Source organism: Saimiri boliviensis, chromosome 1, assembly GCF_048565385.1.
Source record: "Saimiri boliviensis isolate mSaiBol1 chromosome 1, mSaiBol1.pri, whole genome shotgun sequence".
Taxonomy (NCBI): domain Eukaryota; kingdom Metazoa; phylum Chordata; class Mammalia; order Primates; family Cebidae; genus Saimiri; species Saimiri boliviensis.
The window spans coordinates 126,196,697-126,214,619 of NC_133449.1; the positions used below are offsets into that span (position 1 = coordinate 126,196,697).

The 17,923-nt window shown below is 52.0% G+C and overlaps 2 protein-coding genes across 5 annotated transcripts; one reads left to right on the top strand and one right to left on the bottom strand.

The window, feature by feature from the left end:
* Positions 1–830: 830 nt before the first annotated feature.
* Positions 831–12,803, top strand: LOC104653434 (oxaloacetate tautomerase FAHD2A, mitochondrial). Of its 4 annotated transcripts, XM_074403495.1 has the most exons (9): positions 831–963; positions 1,192–1,326; positions 3,933–4,183; positions 5,340–5,556; positions 9,003–9,062; positions 9,320–9,482; positions 10,889–10,997; positions 11,131–11,218; positions 12,434–12,803. In XM_074403495.1, exons 3-9 carry the CDS (start codon positions 3,939–3,941, stop codon positions 12,587–12,589), a joined length of 1,038 nt encoding a protein of 345 aa, XP_074259596.1. In that variant the 5' UTR covers positions 831–963; positions 1,192–1,326; positions 3,933–3,938; the 3' UTR covers positions 12,590–12,803. The 4 variants fall into 4 exon arrangements, with proteins under 4 accessions (XP_074259596.1, XP_074259595.1, XP_074259598.1 ...); XM_074403494.1 differs by lacking the exon at positions 1,192–1,326; XM_074403497.1 differs by lacking the exons at positions 1,192–1,326; positions 12,434–12,803 and adding an exon at positions 11,360–11,591.
* LOC120363161 (glycerol-3-phosphate acyltransferase 2, mitochondrial-like) lies at positions 11,724–17,923 on the bottom strand. Its single transcript, XM_074403500.1, has 7 exons — positions 14,560–17,923; positions 14,225–14,483; positions 13,994–14,142; positions 13,729–13,806; positions 12,796–12,861; positions 12,428–12,483; positions 11,724–12,033 (listed from the first exon to the last, which is right to left on the bottom strand). The coding sequence occupies exons 1-6, from the start codon at positions 14,605–14,607 to the stop codon at positions 12,430–12,432; spliced, it is 654 nt and encodes a 217-aa protein (XP_074259601.1). The 5' UTR covers positions 14,608–17,923; the 3' UTR covers positions 11,724–12,033; positions 12,428–12,429.

Genomic DNA, 17,923 nt, shown 5'->3' on the forward strand with positions numbered 1-17,923 from the left:
CCACTCACCCAGACACCCTTCCTTCCTTTACAGGGGTGGCCAGAGAAAAACTTCTCAAATACAAGTCGGGCCATGGCACGCCGGTAAGGACCTTCCAGCGGTCTCCTGTGCACTTAAGCAAGATCCAGACTCCTTCGTGGGACAAGTAAACCCCCTGATGAGCTGGTCCTTGAGCAATGTGGGGGTCTCTTGCCCAGAGCCCCTCACACTCTTCAAAGCCAGCAGCTGAAGGGCTAGCTGCAGCTGTCTGTGGAGTTCAGGAGCTGCTCCCTGTGTGCCTGCCCTCTGCCGGGGATGGAGCCTCGTTTCCCCACTTGCCCACCTGCGCCCAGCAGCGCAGCTGAAGGCCGGGCTGCTGAGAGGCTGGGAAACGCTGGGCTTTGGGGTCAGCAATGCCAGCTCCACTACTCACTGCCTGTGTCACCCTGGGAAAACAGCTCTGGTCCCAAGTTCCCCGTAAGTAAAACAGGGCAGTCATCCTTCCCCTCCTCAACGACCTATGTCACAATCAGCAGCCACAGATCTCTGACACCCAGCACGCTGCCTTGGTCTCCTCCACCACTTTCCCGAGCAATGACAACGGCGCCAGGCCCAGAACAGGGCCGACACTGGGTGAGGCCAGCAAGGCGCTTAGGGAAAACTTTCGGGCAGCGCCCACTCTCCGGCTCGGGCAAGCGCAGGGTCCCTCGGAGGGGTAGCGTCTCCGGAGAAAGCGCCTGCTGCCCAGCTGCGCCAACAGCCTGACGACCTCCCGGAAACGCCCTGACCTGCGTTGGCTCCGCCCCTCCGGAATTGGCGCGCCGCTATTGCCCGTTGCCTGTGACGTCACAGGGGCGCGACTGCGCCTCGCTCTGGTACGCCAGCCTAGCGGCTCAAGGTTCACCGCTGCTGCAGTTCCCCGGCAGGCTGCGGTCACGGGTGCCCTTGACCTCCGGCCCCGCGAGCCCTAACCCTGTAGCGCAGGTAGGTCGGGCCTGGCTGGATCAGGCCAGAAGAGTGTCCCTGGCGCGGATCTCCCGCGGAGGGCGGAACTGGAACCCGGTCCCCGGCCGCTTCCGACCACACGGACATGGGTGCGCGCTCACTAACTGCCGGGGACGGAGCTGGGCATACAGGGAAACTGGGGGACTGGCGCGGGTTCCAGGCGAGTGGACTGTGGTTTGTGATCCGACGCGCATACCCCGGTCTCAGGCTTTGGAAGATGGAGGCTGCTGTTTCCACCTCAGATCACCGCCCCTTTGCTTACGGACTCTCGCAGAGTTGGATTGAGCTCGGGCTGCATGACATAGTAGTTGCTGTAGAAGCCCCAGGGCCACTTTCTGACAGGTACCTTGGGCACGTGACACTTCGCCCCTTTGAGAGTCAGTGCCCCCTTCGTAAGATGAGGGCGCTTTACCTGAGGGGATTGCTGTAAGGTTGGAATGAACCTGCATGTGTGTCCTGTGGGAAGGGCGCAGTCAGTGTGGCCCAAGGTTCTCTTGGAAAGCAGGTAACCAGCCTTGTCCCTGAGGCAACAGCCAGAGGGCGCCGGTAGTTTCCCCATGCATGGATGTTAGCATTTCTTTAGGGCCTCTGGAGGATCTCCTATGGGCGGTCCCTACATCTCACCACAATTTTTAAGGATTTCCTCTGGAAGGTCGCCACTTCTCACCACAACATTCTGGGTTAAAATGTCCTTGGGGCCGGGCCTGGTGTCATACACCTGTAATCCCAGCACTTTGGGAGGCCAAGGCGGGTGGATCACGAAGTCAAGAGATGGAGACCATCCTGGCCAACATGGTGAAACCCCATCTCTACTAAAAATACAAAATTAGCTGGGTGTGGTGGTGCATGCTTGTAATCCCAGCTATTCCAGAGGCTGAGGCAGGAGAATCCCTTTAACCCGAGGGGTAGAGGTTGCGGTCAGCCAAGATCCGGCCACTGCGCTCCAGCTCGGTGACAGGGGGAGACTTTGTCTCAAAAAAATAAAAAGACAAAGTCCTTGGTGGGGGAATGGGGGCTGAAGTTAGATTTTCTTGCTTGCATTTCAAGCTTCTGCACCAAGGACTTCAATGTCACCTGGACTTGGATTCACATCCCAACTCCTTCCCCTCCTAGCTCTAGGACTGCGCAACCTTGGCCAAATCCCTTAACCTTGCTAAGCTTTAATTTTTTCATCTATAACATGGGGCTAACCTTCCACAATTGTCAAGAATTAAATCAGACATTGTAGGTAGAGCACTTAATAGTTGGCATTCAGCGGCAGCAGTTACCATTATTTTGGAGTGTGGAGTGTCTAAGCATGTGCAGTGTGGCTCAAACAGCCTTTTGACAGTGGCACAGTTGGTGCTTGTGTAAGACAGCAGGGCGGGGAACTCAAAGCCCTCGGTTTTCTGATCAGATTGGCGGGCCACAACAGTGGTGACCTAAGTCTAAGGAGTCTTTAAGTGAACAAGGCAGATTGAATCATCCAGGTGAGGACCAAGAGGCTGGGGCTCAGCTGCCTCCACATTTTGGGGCATAAAAGGCTATACAACTAACCTTTGCTGAAAGAGCAAGGAACCATTTAGGGAAGCTACCATGTGGTAAGAAATAGAGGCCAGACTTGGATTCAGAACAAAACAAAAAATAATGTTTGTCTTTAAGTGGAGACTCGGACTCAAAACAGGACCTGAGCCCTGTGGATTTTTTTATTTTTTATTTTTGAGATAGAGTCTCGCTCTGTCACCCAGGCTGGAATATAGTGCTGCGATCTCGGCTCACTCTAACTTTCATCTCCTGCGTTCAACCGATTCCTGTGTCTCCGCCTCTCTAGTAGCTGGGATTACAGGTGCCAGCCACCACTACCAGCTAATTTTTTGTATTTTTAGTGGAGACACGGTTTCACCATGTTGGCCAGGCTGGTCTTGACCTCTTGACCTCAAGTGATCCACCCGCCTTAGTCTCCCATAGGTGTGAGCCACCGTGCCCGGCCCTTGTGAATACTTTCGTGATTTGAGGAGGAAAGGCACAGCCATGTCTCCTGAAGTTAACAGGCACTAAGCTTTCCCAAGTAGTGAAAAGTCAAGGCCCTGCTTCTGTCATTTGTTCATTCAGTAGAATGTCACTGAGAGCCTTCTGTGCAGCAGGCACAGTGCTAGGCAGTGAAAGAGACAGACATGTCCCCTGGACCCAGGGAGGAGATGACCAAGTGATACCTGTCAGGCCCAGACCCTGCTGTTGGTCTGCAACCTCTTCCCTCAGGCTACTTATTCTCTATCAGGACAAAAGAAATAATTATCTGGAGAGGCAGGTGAGGTGCTGCTCCTAGAAGACTGGGACAGCCTGGTAGAGGGTCTAGCTTGATCATGTGACCATTGGAAACCATGTTAAGTAGGAGGTTAACAGGAACAAATTAACGTTTAAAATCATCTGCATATGGCCGCTGTGAAGCCTATTTCACCAGCAATCTCTTGCCCACGTTGTGCTGCCACTCAGCTAATTCCTGGTCCTGCTCATTCAGCCCAGTTCAGCTCATATCACTTCTCGAGGAAACCAGACAAGAGTAGGGCCCCTGATCATCTTCACAGTATTAGTCCTGGTAGCTGAATCTTAGGTCAGTTGTTAACGTCTGTGACCTCTGCAGGGAGAATGGCAGGGCTGAGTTTGAGCTACATTGTTTCCCCAATGCCTGCAGCAGAGCCAAGCACAGTGGGAACTTTCAGAAAGCACTGGTTGAAGGAACCTTGGAATCCCTGGGACTTAGTGCCTATCACATAGTAGTTGCTCCTCTAGAAAACTTTCACCTTATAAAGTACAGCAGAGTAAAATACAAGCCCGGACCACTTCCCATGTGGTATGCAGGGAACAGTTGATGGGGCAGAGGGCCTTGGGCTGTAGCCCTAGGAATTTCAGGGATCCTGATGATGGCGCTGGGATCCTCCATCTCATGGATTCTGCTTTTTTCTTTGCAGGCTCTGATGCTGGTCTCTGGTAGAAGAAGGTTGCTCTCAGGTCTTCTGCAGGCTCAGAAGTGGCCCTTTCAACCATCCAGAGACATGAGACTAGTGCAGTTCCAGACACCCCACCTGGTGGGGCCTCATTTGGGCCTGGAAACAGGGAATGGTGGAGGAGTTATCAACCTCAATGCCTTTGACCCCACACTCCCCAAAACAATGATACAGTTCCTCGAGCAGGGAGAAGCCACCCTGTCAGTGGCAAGAAGGTAAGTAAGTGGGCAGCATCGCCCTGAAGCAGCTGCCCTGGTGCCCCTGCAACCTCCCACCCCATCCCTGCTCTGAGAAACGGCACCAACAAGTAGCTCTTTTGCAAGTGATCAGAGTAACCCCACTTTCCTTTCCCACCTGTTCTCTTTAAAGATGCTTAGAAATCTTATATAACAACATCTTCCAATTTTCAGAGGGGAAAACTGAAGCCTAGGAGAGGTAATTAACCATCCCAAGGCCATACATTTGGTGCTGGAACCAGGACTCTATACTTCATCATATTGCCTCCTCTGGGAGTGGAGTCCTTGACTGACAGGTCTGGGACTAGGGGTCCTAAAAGGCATCTTACGCAGCTAGGGGAGTGATTTAGACTCCTGGATCCTGCAAGGAGAGAGGACTGCAAAGAAGTTTTCTACAATACAATCGTTCCTGGGTTTGGACTAGATTAGGTGAGAGTGTCCCTGAAGCCTGGAGCCCTGTAGAATCTGGTCTAAGGAGTTGATGAACAATAAATTAAAAACACTTTAAAGATGTCATTTTCATCTATTAAAATGGGAAAAAATACAAATATTTCCCAGCCCACAGTATCATTAACTGTATGTTCCCATATTGCCATATTCTGCAAAGATTGGAAACAACCTCCATGCCCTTCATTAGGGACTTGGGTATATCTCTATAAAGCAGTAATATGTAGCCACAAGAAAAATAGAGGAAGCTCTCTATGTATTGTTACATATTGTTAAGGAGAGATCTCCAAAATCAGTTGTTTTTTTAAAAGGTCTAAATAGTGTGCTATCATTTCCATACAAAAGGGTGTGAGAAGAATATCTATAGAGTAGCAGTGAAGAGCCAGGGGAATGGGGTAACCAGAAAGGGAAACCTCTCCATGTATTCCAATTTGTATCTTTTGAATTATCTTACATGGACATGAGTTACCTAAAGGGAAGAGGAAATCAACACTGGATAAATAACAGCCCAGCTCTGATATCAAAGGACAATAGCTGGGCTTGATTTTCACACTGACTCTGATGGTTGATAGAGCTAGGAAATCATTTCAAAAAGCAAAACCTGTAGCTGCTGCAGGATCTGCCCAGCCTGCCCGGGATTTGCAACCTGTTCCCAGCCAGACTGTCTCACTTGCTTTGGTCTCTACAGAGCCTTGGCTGCCCAGTTGCCAGTCCTACCACGGTCGGAGGTTACCTTCCTGGCTCCGGTCACGCGGCCAGATAAGGTGGTGTGTGTGGGCATGAATTATGTGGACCACTGCAAAGAACAGAACGTGCCTGTGCCCAAGGAGCCCATCATCTTCAGCAAGTTTGCCAGCTCCATCGTGGGGCCCTATGATGAGGTAGTCCTCCCACCAGAGAGCCAGGTCAGTGCCTCCCCACTGCTCTCCCTAGTCACTGGTCCCACCAGAAGGGCGTTCTGAGCTCAGTATTCAGCCTGGAGCCACCTCTCACTCAGTAGTGCATTCAACAGAAACTTTAGGCGATTATACACATAGTAATAGCACTGGCCTTGGAAGTAAAGTTAACGTACATGTTTTCCCAATTACAAAACCAATACACCTTCATTGTAGAAAATTAATAAAATAGAGATAAACATTAAAAAATTACATCACCCATATTCCCACTGCCCAGGACTCACAATACTAATTTTTTTCTGTCTGTCTTCCCAGTGTTTCTCCACTCCTGTATATGTTTATACTGTACATATACTTACCTTTAACTTAAGACTGCATCAGAAGCATTTTTTCATGTCATTAAATACTCTCCCTGATGTGTTTTAGATTACCATGGAGTTTTCTGTTAGACAGGGTAGTTATATTCCTGAGTACCTTACTGCTGGATAATTATTTCCAGTTTTTGTCTTCTATAAATAAATGTTGCAATAAACATCCTTTTCTAAATGATTTGCATATCCATTAATTATTATTTTTTTTAATGAACCCTTAGAATTTAGGTATGTCAAAGTATAGACAGTTTTTCAAAACTTTTGAAAAATTCTGCCAATTGGCCTTTAAAAAAAAAAAATGGTAAAAGCAATTTACACATTTACCATTAGTGTATATACCCTTACTAGCACTGGTTACTTTTTCTCTCAAATTTTTATTTTAGAAAGGTCATGGAAATTATAGATAAGCTAGGAAAATAATAAAATGAATGCTCAGATACTTTTTCACCAGGTTTCATTGTAAACATTTGGCCGTATTTGCTCTTTCTCCTTTGCCTTCTCCCTGCCCACGATATGGCAAACATACACTTGTGTGTGTGTGTGTGTGTGTGTGTGTGTGTGTGTGTTTGCAGGGCATAGGGTGGAGAGGACCTTCTAAAACACATTGCAAATACTAAGATAATTTAGTCATAAAAACTTAAATAGGCGTCTTCTAAGAATAATGACAATGGCTTGCATGACCATACCACCATTATCATAACCAAGAAAATTAACTTGAATAATATTTAAAATGTAATCCGGTTGCCCCAATTCCAAATTGGAAGTGCTGCTGACTGCCCCAAAGACGACTTTTAATTTCGTTACTTTGTTTGTTGCCCCATGATCAACCAAGACCGCACGTTGTATTCAGTTATATCTCTTTAGTGGTTTCAATCTAGAACTGGGTTCCACAGACTTTTTCTTAAAGGGCTGTATTAGTCTGTTTTCAGGCTGCTGATAAAGACATACCCAAGATGGCAATTTACAAAAGAAAGTAGTTTAATTGTACTTACAGTTCTATGTGGCTAGGGAAGCATCCCAATCATGGCAGAAGGCAAGGAGGAGCAAGTCACATCTTACATGGATGGCAGCAGGCAGAAAAAGAGCTTGTGCAGAGAAACTCCCATTTTTAAAACCATCAAATCTCATGAGACCCACATTCATTATCACAAGAATAGCATGGTAAAGACCTGCCACCATGATTCAGTCATCTCCCACAGAGTCCCTCCCACAACACATTGGAATTATGGGAGCTACAAGATGAGATTTGGGTGGGGAAACAGCTAAACCATATCAAGGGCCAATTAGTAAATATTAGGCTGTGAATGTCATATGGTCTCTTTTGTAACAATTGAACTCTGCTGCTATAGTATGAAAACCACCAGGGATGATGCAGAAATGAATGACGTGGTTCCAATCCAACTTAATTATAGCAGACCATGAGCTGGCCATAGTTTGCCAACTCCTGACCTCAAACAATCCTCCCTGCCGTTTCCTTGAAGAGTCCAGTTGTCTCATAGCATGTTTCACGCCCTGGGTTTCTTTGGTTGTTCCTTCATGATTAGTGTCTGGGTAAGCATTTTTATCAAGAGGTCTACAGAGATGTACATTTCCCGTTGCATTCCACTGGGAAGCTCATGTCAGTCATCCCAGAATTTGACCACTTGGTTTACCTGACATTCACTAGATCTCTCCATTGTGAAGATGCATTTCCATTTTTGTAATTAATAAGCAATCTGTGGGTGGTAGTTTGAGATCACGTAACTATCTTATTGCCCCATAGCTTCTCATCCAGGGATCCTGTGGTCATCCTTACTGAATCTATTATTGTGCTGAGGGTTAGAGAACAATGACCTTTTTGTTGTTTTTCTGAGATGGAGTCTCGCTCTGTTGCACAAGTTGGAGTACAGTGGCATGATATGCGCTCACTGCAACCTCCGCTTCCTGGGTTCAAGTGATTTTCCTGCCTCAGCCTTCCAAGTAGCTGGGATTACAGGCATGTACCACCATACCTGGCTAATTTTTTTTATTTTTAGTAGAGACAGGGTTTCACCATGTTGGCCAGGCTGGTCTTGAACTCCTGACCTCAGGTGATCCACCCACCTCGGCCTCCCAACATGCTGGGATGACATGTATGAGCCACTGCACCAGGCCCAGAAGAACAATGACTTTTCTAAATCATGCCTTCTGTTTTTATTGGCTGGCATTCTTCTATGCAGAAAAGCTGCCTCCCTCCATTTCATTTCTGTGTCTTCAGTATCACTGTGAATTCATGATTTTTGTTTTTACTCAGTTGTTTGAAATTCATCATTTACATTCTTTAAATGACCTCAGTTTGGCTGGTGAGGGGCCATTAAGTTGATTCCATCCCCAGCACTTTTAATATATCCTTGCTTTCTGGCTAAGATGTTCCAGTCTCATCATGTACTGTCTGTCTTGTACCTGAAATTAGCTGTTTCCCCAGGAACTCGGTGCTTCTTAATAGGGCATGGTATTAGAGACCAACATCTGGATGTCAGATACATATATCAACTCTGCTTATTATTAGAAAGAGATGCCAATTTTAAAAGCCAAATTATATCTATTTTGTAGTTGTACTTTATGGACTATGGGAGAGGCTGAGTATTTTTTCATGTTTTGTGGCCATGTGTATTACCTTCTTATGAATTGCTTATTCAAGTCCTTTGTGGAATGTCAATCTTTTTCCTACTAAAGTGAGTTAATACATTAAAGCACTTAGAATAGTGCCTGACACACAGTGCAGTGACATATTGCTAGGTGGCATTACTTCATATTTATCCTTTGTTGCAGGTATCCAGAGTGACTTAAACTCAGACCCCTGGACACACGTGTTGCTATTCTGCAGTCACAGTGGGGTGGGGACCTGTGCCTACGTCCCATGACGCTGCCTGCCACTGCCCAAAATGAATGAATGGGTCTATAAGTCACACCTCCCTTGTCATTCACATGGCTCTGGTTCCTGGTGATGGCAAACATGGGCTGGCAGCCAAGCCATACTGACAGAGATCCACGGTGTGCAGTCTCTCAGCATAAATAATGGGCCCAGAGGCCACTGCGGTTCACTGCTTCTCTCCCACCCTACAGGAGGTAGACTGGGAAGTGGAGCTGGCCGTGGTCATTGGAAAGAAAGGCAAGCACATCAAGGTGAGGTGGAAAGGGTGGGCTCCCAGGCCAGAGTGCAGCAGAAGCCCCAGCTCCTGCCTCTCCTAGTGCTGACCTCACTCATGAACGCACGAGTGCCAGCTGTCCCCTCCTTGCTCCCTGACGCTGCCTTGCCCTTCACCCACCTGCGGCTCTCTCTGGCTACTAACATGGGATAACGACTTTGAGATCCTTTGCTGTAGGGGTTGGTATCACCTGTGATCTCACCTCCTGTATGGCCAAATCCCCTGCCCCCATAGGCCACAGATGCCATGGCCCATGTGGCTGGCTTCACTGTGGCTCATGACGTGAGTGCCCGTGACTGGCAAATGAGACGCAATGGGAAACAGTGGCTGCTGGGAAAAACCTTCGACACCTTCTGCCCTCTGGGCCCTGCCTTGGTGACCAAGGACAGTGTAGCAGGTAGGTCCCTGGTCCTTGCCCCCTTGTGCCTACCACTGCACAGATGAACAGCACTCCAGGGAGGAGTGTGGGTTCAGTACTTGTGCACCTGCCCTCCCTGGCTGCCTTTTCACTGCTGACTCCATACAGGGCAAGTCTGTTATCCTCAGCCATGATTTCTCCCATGGGCTTCCTTCCCAAGCCCCCTAGAGGGAACTCGACTGCAAAGGATATAAAACTGCATACATGAAGTAAATTACAAAGAACTCTGAGCTGATGGGTGCATCAGGCTTCCTGTGGCTGCCACTATCTGGAACAACCTTTAAGTTGAGCATCATGGAGCACAACTATCGCAAGGCCCAGGCATTTTCCGCAGTACAGGAGATGAGAGCCAGTAGGACTCAGCCAGCCACTGTGGAAACAACAGCACTGACCACACACAGTGAGGAGAGCGTGCCAGGACAGAGGCAGTGGCCCAGAGAGCAGAGCGTAGCCTCTAACGTACAGCCACCCACAACCGTGGTGAAGGTGGGGGGTGTCCATGTGGGCCAGCCTTGCCAGGATGCTGAAAACCCCAGTGCCTCAAAGCACCCCGTACAGAGTCCTTGGCAAAGTTAAGTTGTGTTTCAGATGCTCTACTTAAGGGGATAGAACACAAAGACCACCAGCAAAACAGTTAAAAGTGCTGGTTAGCCAGGATGCTCTCACGGTAATCCATCCCCCGCCAGCTTCCAGTACACGAGGCTTCACTCCCTGCTTGCGCCATTACCTCACTGCTCTGTCAATGTTGAGACTTTTTGTTTTGTTTTGTTTTTGAGGTAGGGTCTCTGTGTCACCCAGGCTGGAGTGCAACGGCACAATCTCAGCTCACTGAAGCCTCAACCTCCTGGGCTCGAGCAATCTTCCCACCTCACCCTCCTGAGTAGTTGGGACTACAGGCATGCACCACCACGCCTGGCTGTTTTTATTATTTCACTACATTCCCAAGGCTGGTTTTGAACTCCTTAGCTTAATCAGTCCTCGCCTGCCTTGGCCTCCTAAAGTGCTGTGATGACAGGCATGAGCCACTACGCTTGGCCCTGCCAAGTCATCTTTGTATCTACAAGTGTCATCCTATACTGTAGACAGATGCCCTTTTTTTTTTTTCCAAGACAAAAAGCCTAGGCATTTTTTTCTCCCCCTTCAGTCTGGAACAGCCTCTCAACTCATCCAAGTGACTACTGCCTGGTGCTCTTGGTGGGGATACAGGGAGGCCTGAGAAGGCCAATGTCTATATAGAGAGTTCTAACGTAGAGCACTGAGTCAGTGTAGGCACAAAGCCTTTTTGTCACCTGGAAAGTCACGAAGTCCCCCTACAGTTGTGTTTATGAAATAGGGAGCTGAGGGGGGAAAAGGGATAACTCCGAGGTACCATTTTTGCATTTCAGATCCACACAACTTAAAGATCTGCTGCCGAGTGAATGGGGAAGTGGTCCAGAGCAGCAACACCAACCAGATGGTGTTCAAGACAGAGGAGCTGATAGCGTGGGTCTCCCAGTGAGTGACAGGGCCTGTCCTGCCGGCGCCGCTTCACCTGCCACACATGTGGAGGCTGATGCGAGCCCTCCACCCTTGGCCGTGGCCAGCTCAGTCAGCCCTGGTTTCACTGGGTCCTGTTGCTTTTCTCCAGGTTTGTCACCTTTTACCCAGGGGATGTCATCCTGACTGGGACCCCCCCAGGTGTCGGTGTATTCAGGAAACCTCCTGTCTTTCTCAAGGTAGGTTAGCGAAAAGGAAAGAGAGGAAAGGCCCCAAAGGCCTGGCAGGGTTGGCTCAGATTGGAGAAGTACAGGCTGGCATGTATGTATGTGTGTCTGACAGAAGGGCTGACACCTTCACGGCCTCCTGCTCTGTTGCAGAAGGGGGATGAAGTCCAGTGTGAGATTGAAGAACTAGGTGTCATCATCAACAAGGTGGTGTGATGGCTCCTGCTCAGGCCCTCGACATAGGAGGGGGGCATCTGCTCCCACTTAGCCTAGCCCAGGGAAAGGCCCAATGCCAGGTGTGCGCAGGGGCCAGCCCTGCAAGCCTCTTCTTCTAGGTAGAAGGGAGAAAGAAAACTCTCTTCAATAAACTCGTCGGGCCAAAGCAGCAGCTTGGCTTCTGCTACTGTTTGTCTTCTTTTGGGCTTTGTTTCATGGGACAAGTGGGGGCACTGTGGGACTGGGGAAGAAGGCAAATACACACATACATGTATGCCAAAAAGATACTGCTGGGCTTGGGAAAAGACAACACGACCAGTCTTCTTGTTTATTGTATCAAAGGAGGGAGAAAACAAGAAATGGCAAGGGACAACCAAGCCTCAATGGTTTTATAGACCAGCTAAGAGTTTGCAGCCTCCCGTCTTGTCTTCTGGCTCTAGGACACAGCTGTGTTCTGGAGCTGAGAAGTTTCAGCACAGGCTCCACCTCACAGTTTAGCTACAAATGAACTGCCGGATGAACTGTTCTAGTTTTTCCTGATTGTCCCGGCTGGCAAAAGTAGAAGACAGGTGGAGCCTGGGGCCTGCAGGGCTCGGCATCTGCTGCAGAACCTGGGCCATGGAAGATGGGCCGTGAGTGCCCTCACCACAGGGGTTGTGTCCATAGGGCCCAGGGGCCAGGCCTGTCCCCCAGAAACCTGTCTTGAGACCTCTGGCCCCTTAGGCCTCAGTGTTTAAGTGCAAATGCTGCCTCAAAGCAGCCCCAATACCCCACCTAGAAGGATGAGCCAGTGATTTGGGAGACCAAGAGGCAGGAAAGCCATCCCACCTTCTCCAACCCATCACCACATCTGTTGCTGGCAGACACCAGGTAAACCCCAGGGTCTTAATGAGGCACCATCAGGCCAGCCCTGTGGGGTGATGGAAACATAGCTGGGTTTTCTTGAGCAGCTCTATCGGGGTGGGAGCAGGAGGACAGGAAGATGGTGACATTGGTTCCTCTTACCCCTAGGTCTCTGAAGGTCCAGATAGCACTGATGGCGAGCTTTGGGTCCACACAGTCTGGAAAGAAGACAGAAGTGAAGGCTCTAGGTCGGGAGGACAGGGAGCCACTGGGCACAGGCTTCTCTCCTCCTCTTGTTTAAAGAAGGAGCCTAGGGAGGGATAGAGCTCAGACTCCACAGAAGACCCTCTATACTCTGCAACTCTTTTCCTAGGGTGGGCTGTCACTGTCCGGCAGGGGGCAGCAGCCACCAGCAAACACACACCTGCCTCCAGGAAGCTTGACTTCCCACCCAGAGCCTCCCTCAGGAAGAGAGGTAGCAGCTCAGCTCAGCATTCAGCAATGCCAGGGGCTGACTCCTTGGGACTCACCAAAGATCCCTTCTTCCTGGGCGGTGGCCTAGAGGAACTGAAACGGCTGCTTTGTGTAGCCAGACTCTGCAGAAGAGAGACCTAGACTTGGGGCCCCGCACAGACAGAGCCTGCCTTGAGGATTGCAAGGGAAGAAGGGCCTCACCAGTACCAGGCAGCTGGCCCTGGCAGAGGAAGGCGGCAGCCTGTGCGAAAGCCTTGAGCAGTGGGCTGAACAGGCGGCAGAGGAAAAGAAAGAAGTCCGGGAAGCGCAACTGCTGGCTAAGCTGGAGGGGTTGGGATGAGTGCAGCTCCCCACAGCCTCCCTACCACCTCCCTCCAGGGGCAGCTTCTTCCAACACACCCTGAAATACCTGCCCTCGGCCTCTTCAAAGTCATCACTGTCACTTAACAGTAAAGTCCCCACTTACCAGCTTTCTGCTCAATCACTGTCACCCTGTGTCACAAGCTAGCCCGGAGCCTGGGTTCTGGGGGCAATGGAACCATTGTTCTCTTGACAAGCTGGCCAGGGATCAACCCTACACCCCCAGATCAGGTACATGCAGCTGAATCCAGTAAAACCAGATCTGGAGTGCCCAAGAGGATACCCAGAGCCATGCCACACCACAGCACCTGCTGACTTGCAGAGTCAGAGGAAGTGAACACCCACCCTCAATGGCAGCAGTCCTGTGGCCAAGAAACTTGTGGAACAGGAGGTGTGCAGAGGAGTTCAGAGGCACACATGCCAGTGCTGTCCAGGGAGACGTACACGGACCCAGGGCATAGGTGGCCATATCCCAAGGCCCAGGGCACAGAAGTACGAGCTAGGCTTCCCACACCCACAGCACACACAGGACAGAGGAGGAGCCTGTGGCAGCTGGCACTGAGTCAGGGTTGGAGGCTGGAGGAGGCCAGGCCCCAGGCACGGGTCTTGTCTCCAATGGCCCTGCCTACCTCCTCAGCAACCAGGAGCCCACACTGGATGAGCCGGTCCAGCACCTCCTGACAGTAACAGTAGGAAGACTGACAGGGCTAGGGAGAAAAAGGGACCCATGTGGCCTCAGGCGAGCCTGGGCACATGGGCAGGGGCCTAGCCAAAGGCAGGGCAAGGCCAGACCCACCCAAAAGACTTCAGAGGTTGGTGCTTGGGCAGGGATGGCCATTCCTACCACTAAGAGAGGAAGGCCTAGGACCAAGTGGGCCATGGGGGAGGCCTGACCTGCAGCAGCAGCAGCTCTTGCGGCAGCAGGTGCATCAGCAGCAGGATCTGGCGGTACAGCTCGTTCTGGCTCAGCAGCTCTATGCCCTGCAGCTCCCAGGGCCCCTGGGGCGGCACTCTGCCTACCAGCAGCCCCCGCACCGCACAGGCTGGGGAAGGAGGGACCATTATGAGGAAGGAGCTGTTCCCTTAACACCTGCGTACACATCCCACCTACCCCTCAAGACTCACCGCCCACAGCCTCACTCAGGAAGACGGGCAGCAGCTCGGCACTCAGCCGTGCCAGGTGCGCAAGGCTTGGGCCGGGCCGCGGCACCACTAGCAAGTCTTCCTGGCGGATGCGTAGTAAGACCACGTGTGCCCGCAGCAGACTCAGTGTGTGCTGCAGCAGGCTCCGCAGCTGACCAGAGAAGCCTACATCAAAGCCACGCAACAGTATCTCCTCCGTCAGCCAGGAGAACTCCCCCAGGAGCTGCGACAGGAACACGCCCTGGGTGGGTAGAGCAGGGCTGAGCAGGAGGGCCACACCCCGCCCACTGAGGTCCCCACCATATTGTACCCCCTACCTTCTGGTGCTTGAAGAGCAGCAGCGTCGCCATGATGGCCGTGCTCATCACGGCAGAGCTCGCCACACTGGCTGGGGTGGGGTGAGGCAGGACAGCAGGTGGAGATGCTGGTCAGGCATTGAGGCCCAGCAGCCTGGTCCCTCCATTATCAGACATCCCCACTCCACCCCAGGGAGGGGCAACGTATGCCCAGAGCAGTGAATTTATCACACAGAGGCAGAGAGCCAGGCCAGGACCTGGGGGCTCTTCCCTGGGTCCCAACACGGGGCCCACACACCAACCCACAGCCTCCACCACACAGGGGCACTAGAGAAGATACTGATGCATCTCCCTATAAGGGCCCTCTGCACAGGCGCTGTGCTAAGCCCCTTACACGTATCATTCCATTCAGTCAACACCATCCCCATCCACAGCCAGGGAGACTCTACTCAGAAGGCAGGGCTGGGTGTGGCCTTGGGAAGCAGCTGCGGCCTCCTGTGCTCAGGCCATCGTCTGTGTCCATGCAATTAACTGCTCCCTCATACCGGCCCTGGCTGCCCTGCTCCTCCTGCAGGAGGAGGGTTCCATTTTCTTCAGATGGCCCCGAGGTCCCACAGAAGGAGGGCAGCTCAGGTGCAGACCCTCACTTGGAATGAAGGACCCTGGAAACTGGCTGACCCAGAGAGATAGGACAGTTCAAGGACCCACCCCCAAAGGCCCAGATCTGGTTCACCCTCACCACTCAGGACGTGATGGCTCAGTCTCCTGACCAGGAGCTGGTCCTCTTCCTTAAGGGCCAGGAGGGGCCCAGTTATAGGGGTCCACTCCTGCTCCTTCTCAGTGTCTGGGACAGCAGTACTGGGACAGAGACAGAGATCACAAAATGAAGGCACCAATCTAAAAACAGTTGTGAGGAAGCTCAGGGCTTTCTGAAAGGTGAGGGTGTATCCCCCATCCCAGTCCCAGGGCAGAAGATAGCATTTATAAACCCCAGCCCCTTCCAGGCCTCTGTGCCGTATCCCACACTCAGACTGTTAGCAAGGCGAGTGCCTGGAACTATCCTAGACCACCCCAGGATATTTGGTGAGGGAGGGCTGCTAGTGTGTTTGTGTCTACGGAGGATACATGAGCTGATGCTGACGGGCTGCCTGCCTTGCCCCTGAGGCCGTACGCTCCCTTGCCCCTACCATTGGCCCAGCACGATGGGCTGCAGCAGCTGCTCCAGGGTCTGCCTGCTGCCCCAGCAGCTCCTGGCACTGATGGTGTATTCCTGCCCAGGACAAGGCTATTAAGTGACCTGCTCTGGCCAACCAGGAAACTTGCCGACAGCCCACTGGAAGTAGGCAAGGCTATCCCTGCAGTAGTTTTGAGGGCCAGGCTGCCAGGAGGCCCAGGACAGACCTGCAGGTACTCCCAGCCTTCCCCAGCTGGCTCCATACCTGCAGGGAGAAGGGCTGAGCTAGGTGCACCCGAGAGCAGATCTGACGGCTGCTGCTCAAGTGGCTGCAGAGGCTCTGCAGGACAGCCAGAGCTCCTGTCCACAGCCCAAGGGGGGCTGAAGTCTGCAAGGAGGGAGAGGATAACTGTACAGCCTCACCGGGGGCACTACTCTCAGGTGGACATCAGGGCTTCCCACCCCATCCTGCTCTCCAGGGGTATCCTCAGGTCCCAGCCTGCTCAGTTTTGTCTCAGGCCACACTGGTGCATGACCTTGCCCCCAACCCCGAAGTTCCTGTTTTCTTATCCATCAAACAGGGAAAATCCCTCCCTATCAAGTCTTCAGAGGATGAAATGAGAAGATGGTAATGGCCCTGGCAGGTGCTACAAGATGACTATAGGAGTGATTCTTTTGAAGCCCCGCAGCTCTAAGAGGGACTCAGCCACAGGACACAATATTGTGCCTTCTGTCTGGAGCTGGTGTCCACCTAGGAGCCCCTTGCCTTATCAGCCTCTGCCCAAAAGGCTGTAGGGTCTCACATTCTCACATGGTATATGTCACATGGTGCATCTGGAACCACGTCATAGGTGACAGCCACTGGTACCAGCAGAGCATCTGGGATGATGCCCACCTGGACTGCCCTTACCACAAATCCCAGCCAAGCCTGGCCCAGGGCTGACAGCCGTGGCCCCAAGGCCCCAGGAGGTTCCTCCAGGAAGATGAGCAGGGGCTGCCCACTGACCAGCAGCTACTCTGTGACGTGGAATCGGAGGGGACAGAAGGGGTGTTAAGGCCAGTGCAGAAGCAGACCCCTGTCCCCTTAGCCTGGCCTATACATAACCACTGGGGGCACTCACCGCCTGGACCACAGCCCTTGCAAGGAGCCCCTCAGAGCTCTCCAGGGAGAGGTTGGCCTCTGAGGCCAGGAAAAGCCCCCCAAGCTTCCTCAGCAGAGTTCTGTGGGACATAGGGCAGAGCCTGATAAGGCAACGGGCTCTGAAGATGAGAATGAATAAAGGGATAGCAAGAGTCTCAGCTCCCCCAGGAATAGACTGTGTCCTACTTGAATAAACTGAGGTGAAGCCATGGCCCTAGGGCCTGTGGCTGACCCCTCCATCTAAGCCCCACAGGCTAGACTGCTGTGTGGCTGGGAACAGAGAAGCCAGGAAGAAGGCCTTTGGCAGGGAGCTGCCGCCAACACACCCCAATACACACCCGACCCCAGCCTGCAACTTCTCCCATGTGTGTCTACAGACACAAGGTTTTTACCTGAGGGCAGGGGAGCAGACACGGGAGTCCCAGGCCACACGGAGCACACCCAGGCCCTGGGAGAGCAGCACAAAGGGCAGCAGGATCCCATCCAGGAGGGTTTTGTGAGTAGAGAGGAGGACAAGCGGTGAGCCCTGCTCCGGGAAGAGCCAGAAGGAAGTGCCAGCCTGCCCCACTCTGAGGACACAAGCAACCAAAAACCCAGGGCACCCCCGGAGGGAGGGAGGGCTCAGCTGAAGAGTTCTTCATCTGAGCACATTTCCCAAAAGCAAAGGAGCCTTTCCAAAACTGCACTGACGCACCGACTTAATGGTTGTTAAGACCATGATGAAAAGACATTAGAGGAAGCCCCGTGGGAGCAGGACCGTGAGACACAAAGGGAAGGTCGGCAAAGAGCAGTGGATTTTTCCCACCAGCTGATGGGGACTGCACTGCTGTATGGCTGGGAGCAGAGAGGCCAGGAAGCAGGACCAGATGGGGACTACTCCTGACTTAAGGGCTTGGCCCAGCCTCTGCTCCTCTGCTTCTCTGCTCCTGCCATCCCCATCCCAAAGGAGGGCAGGCCTTACCGCCTGGGCAGCCTTGTGGACCATCTTCATCTGACCCTTGTGGAGCTGCACATTCAGGAATACGCAGTTCAGAAACCGCAGCAGCGCCCAGCTGAACAGCCTGGGAGTG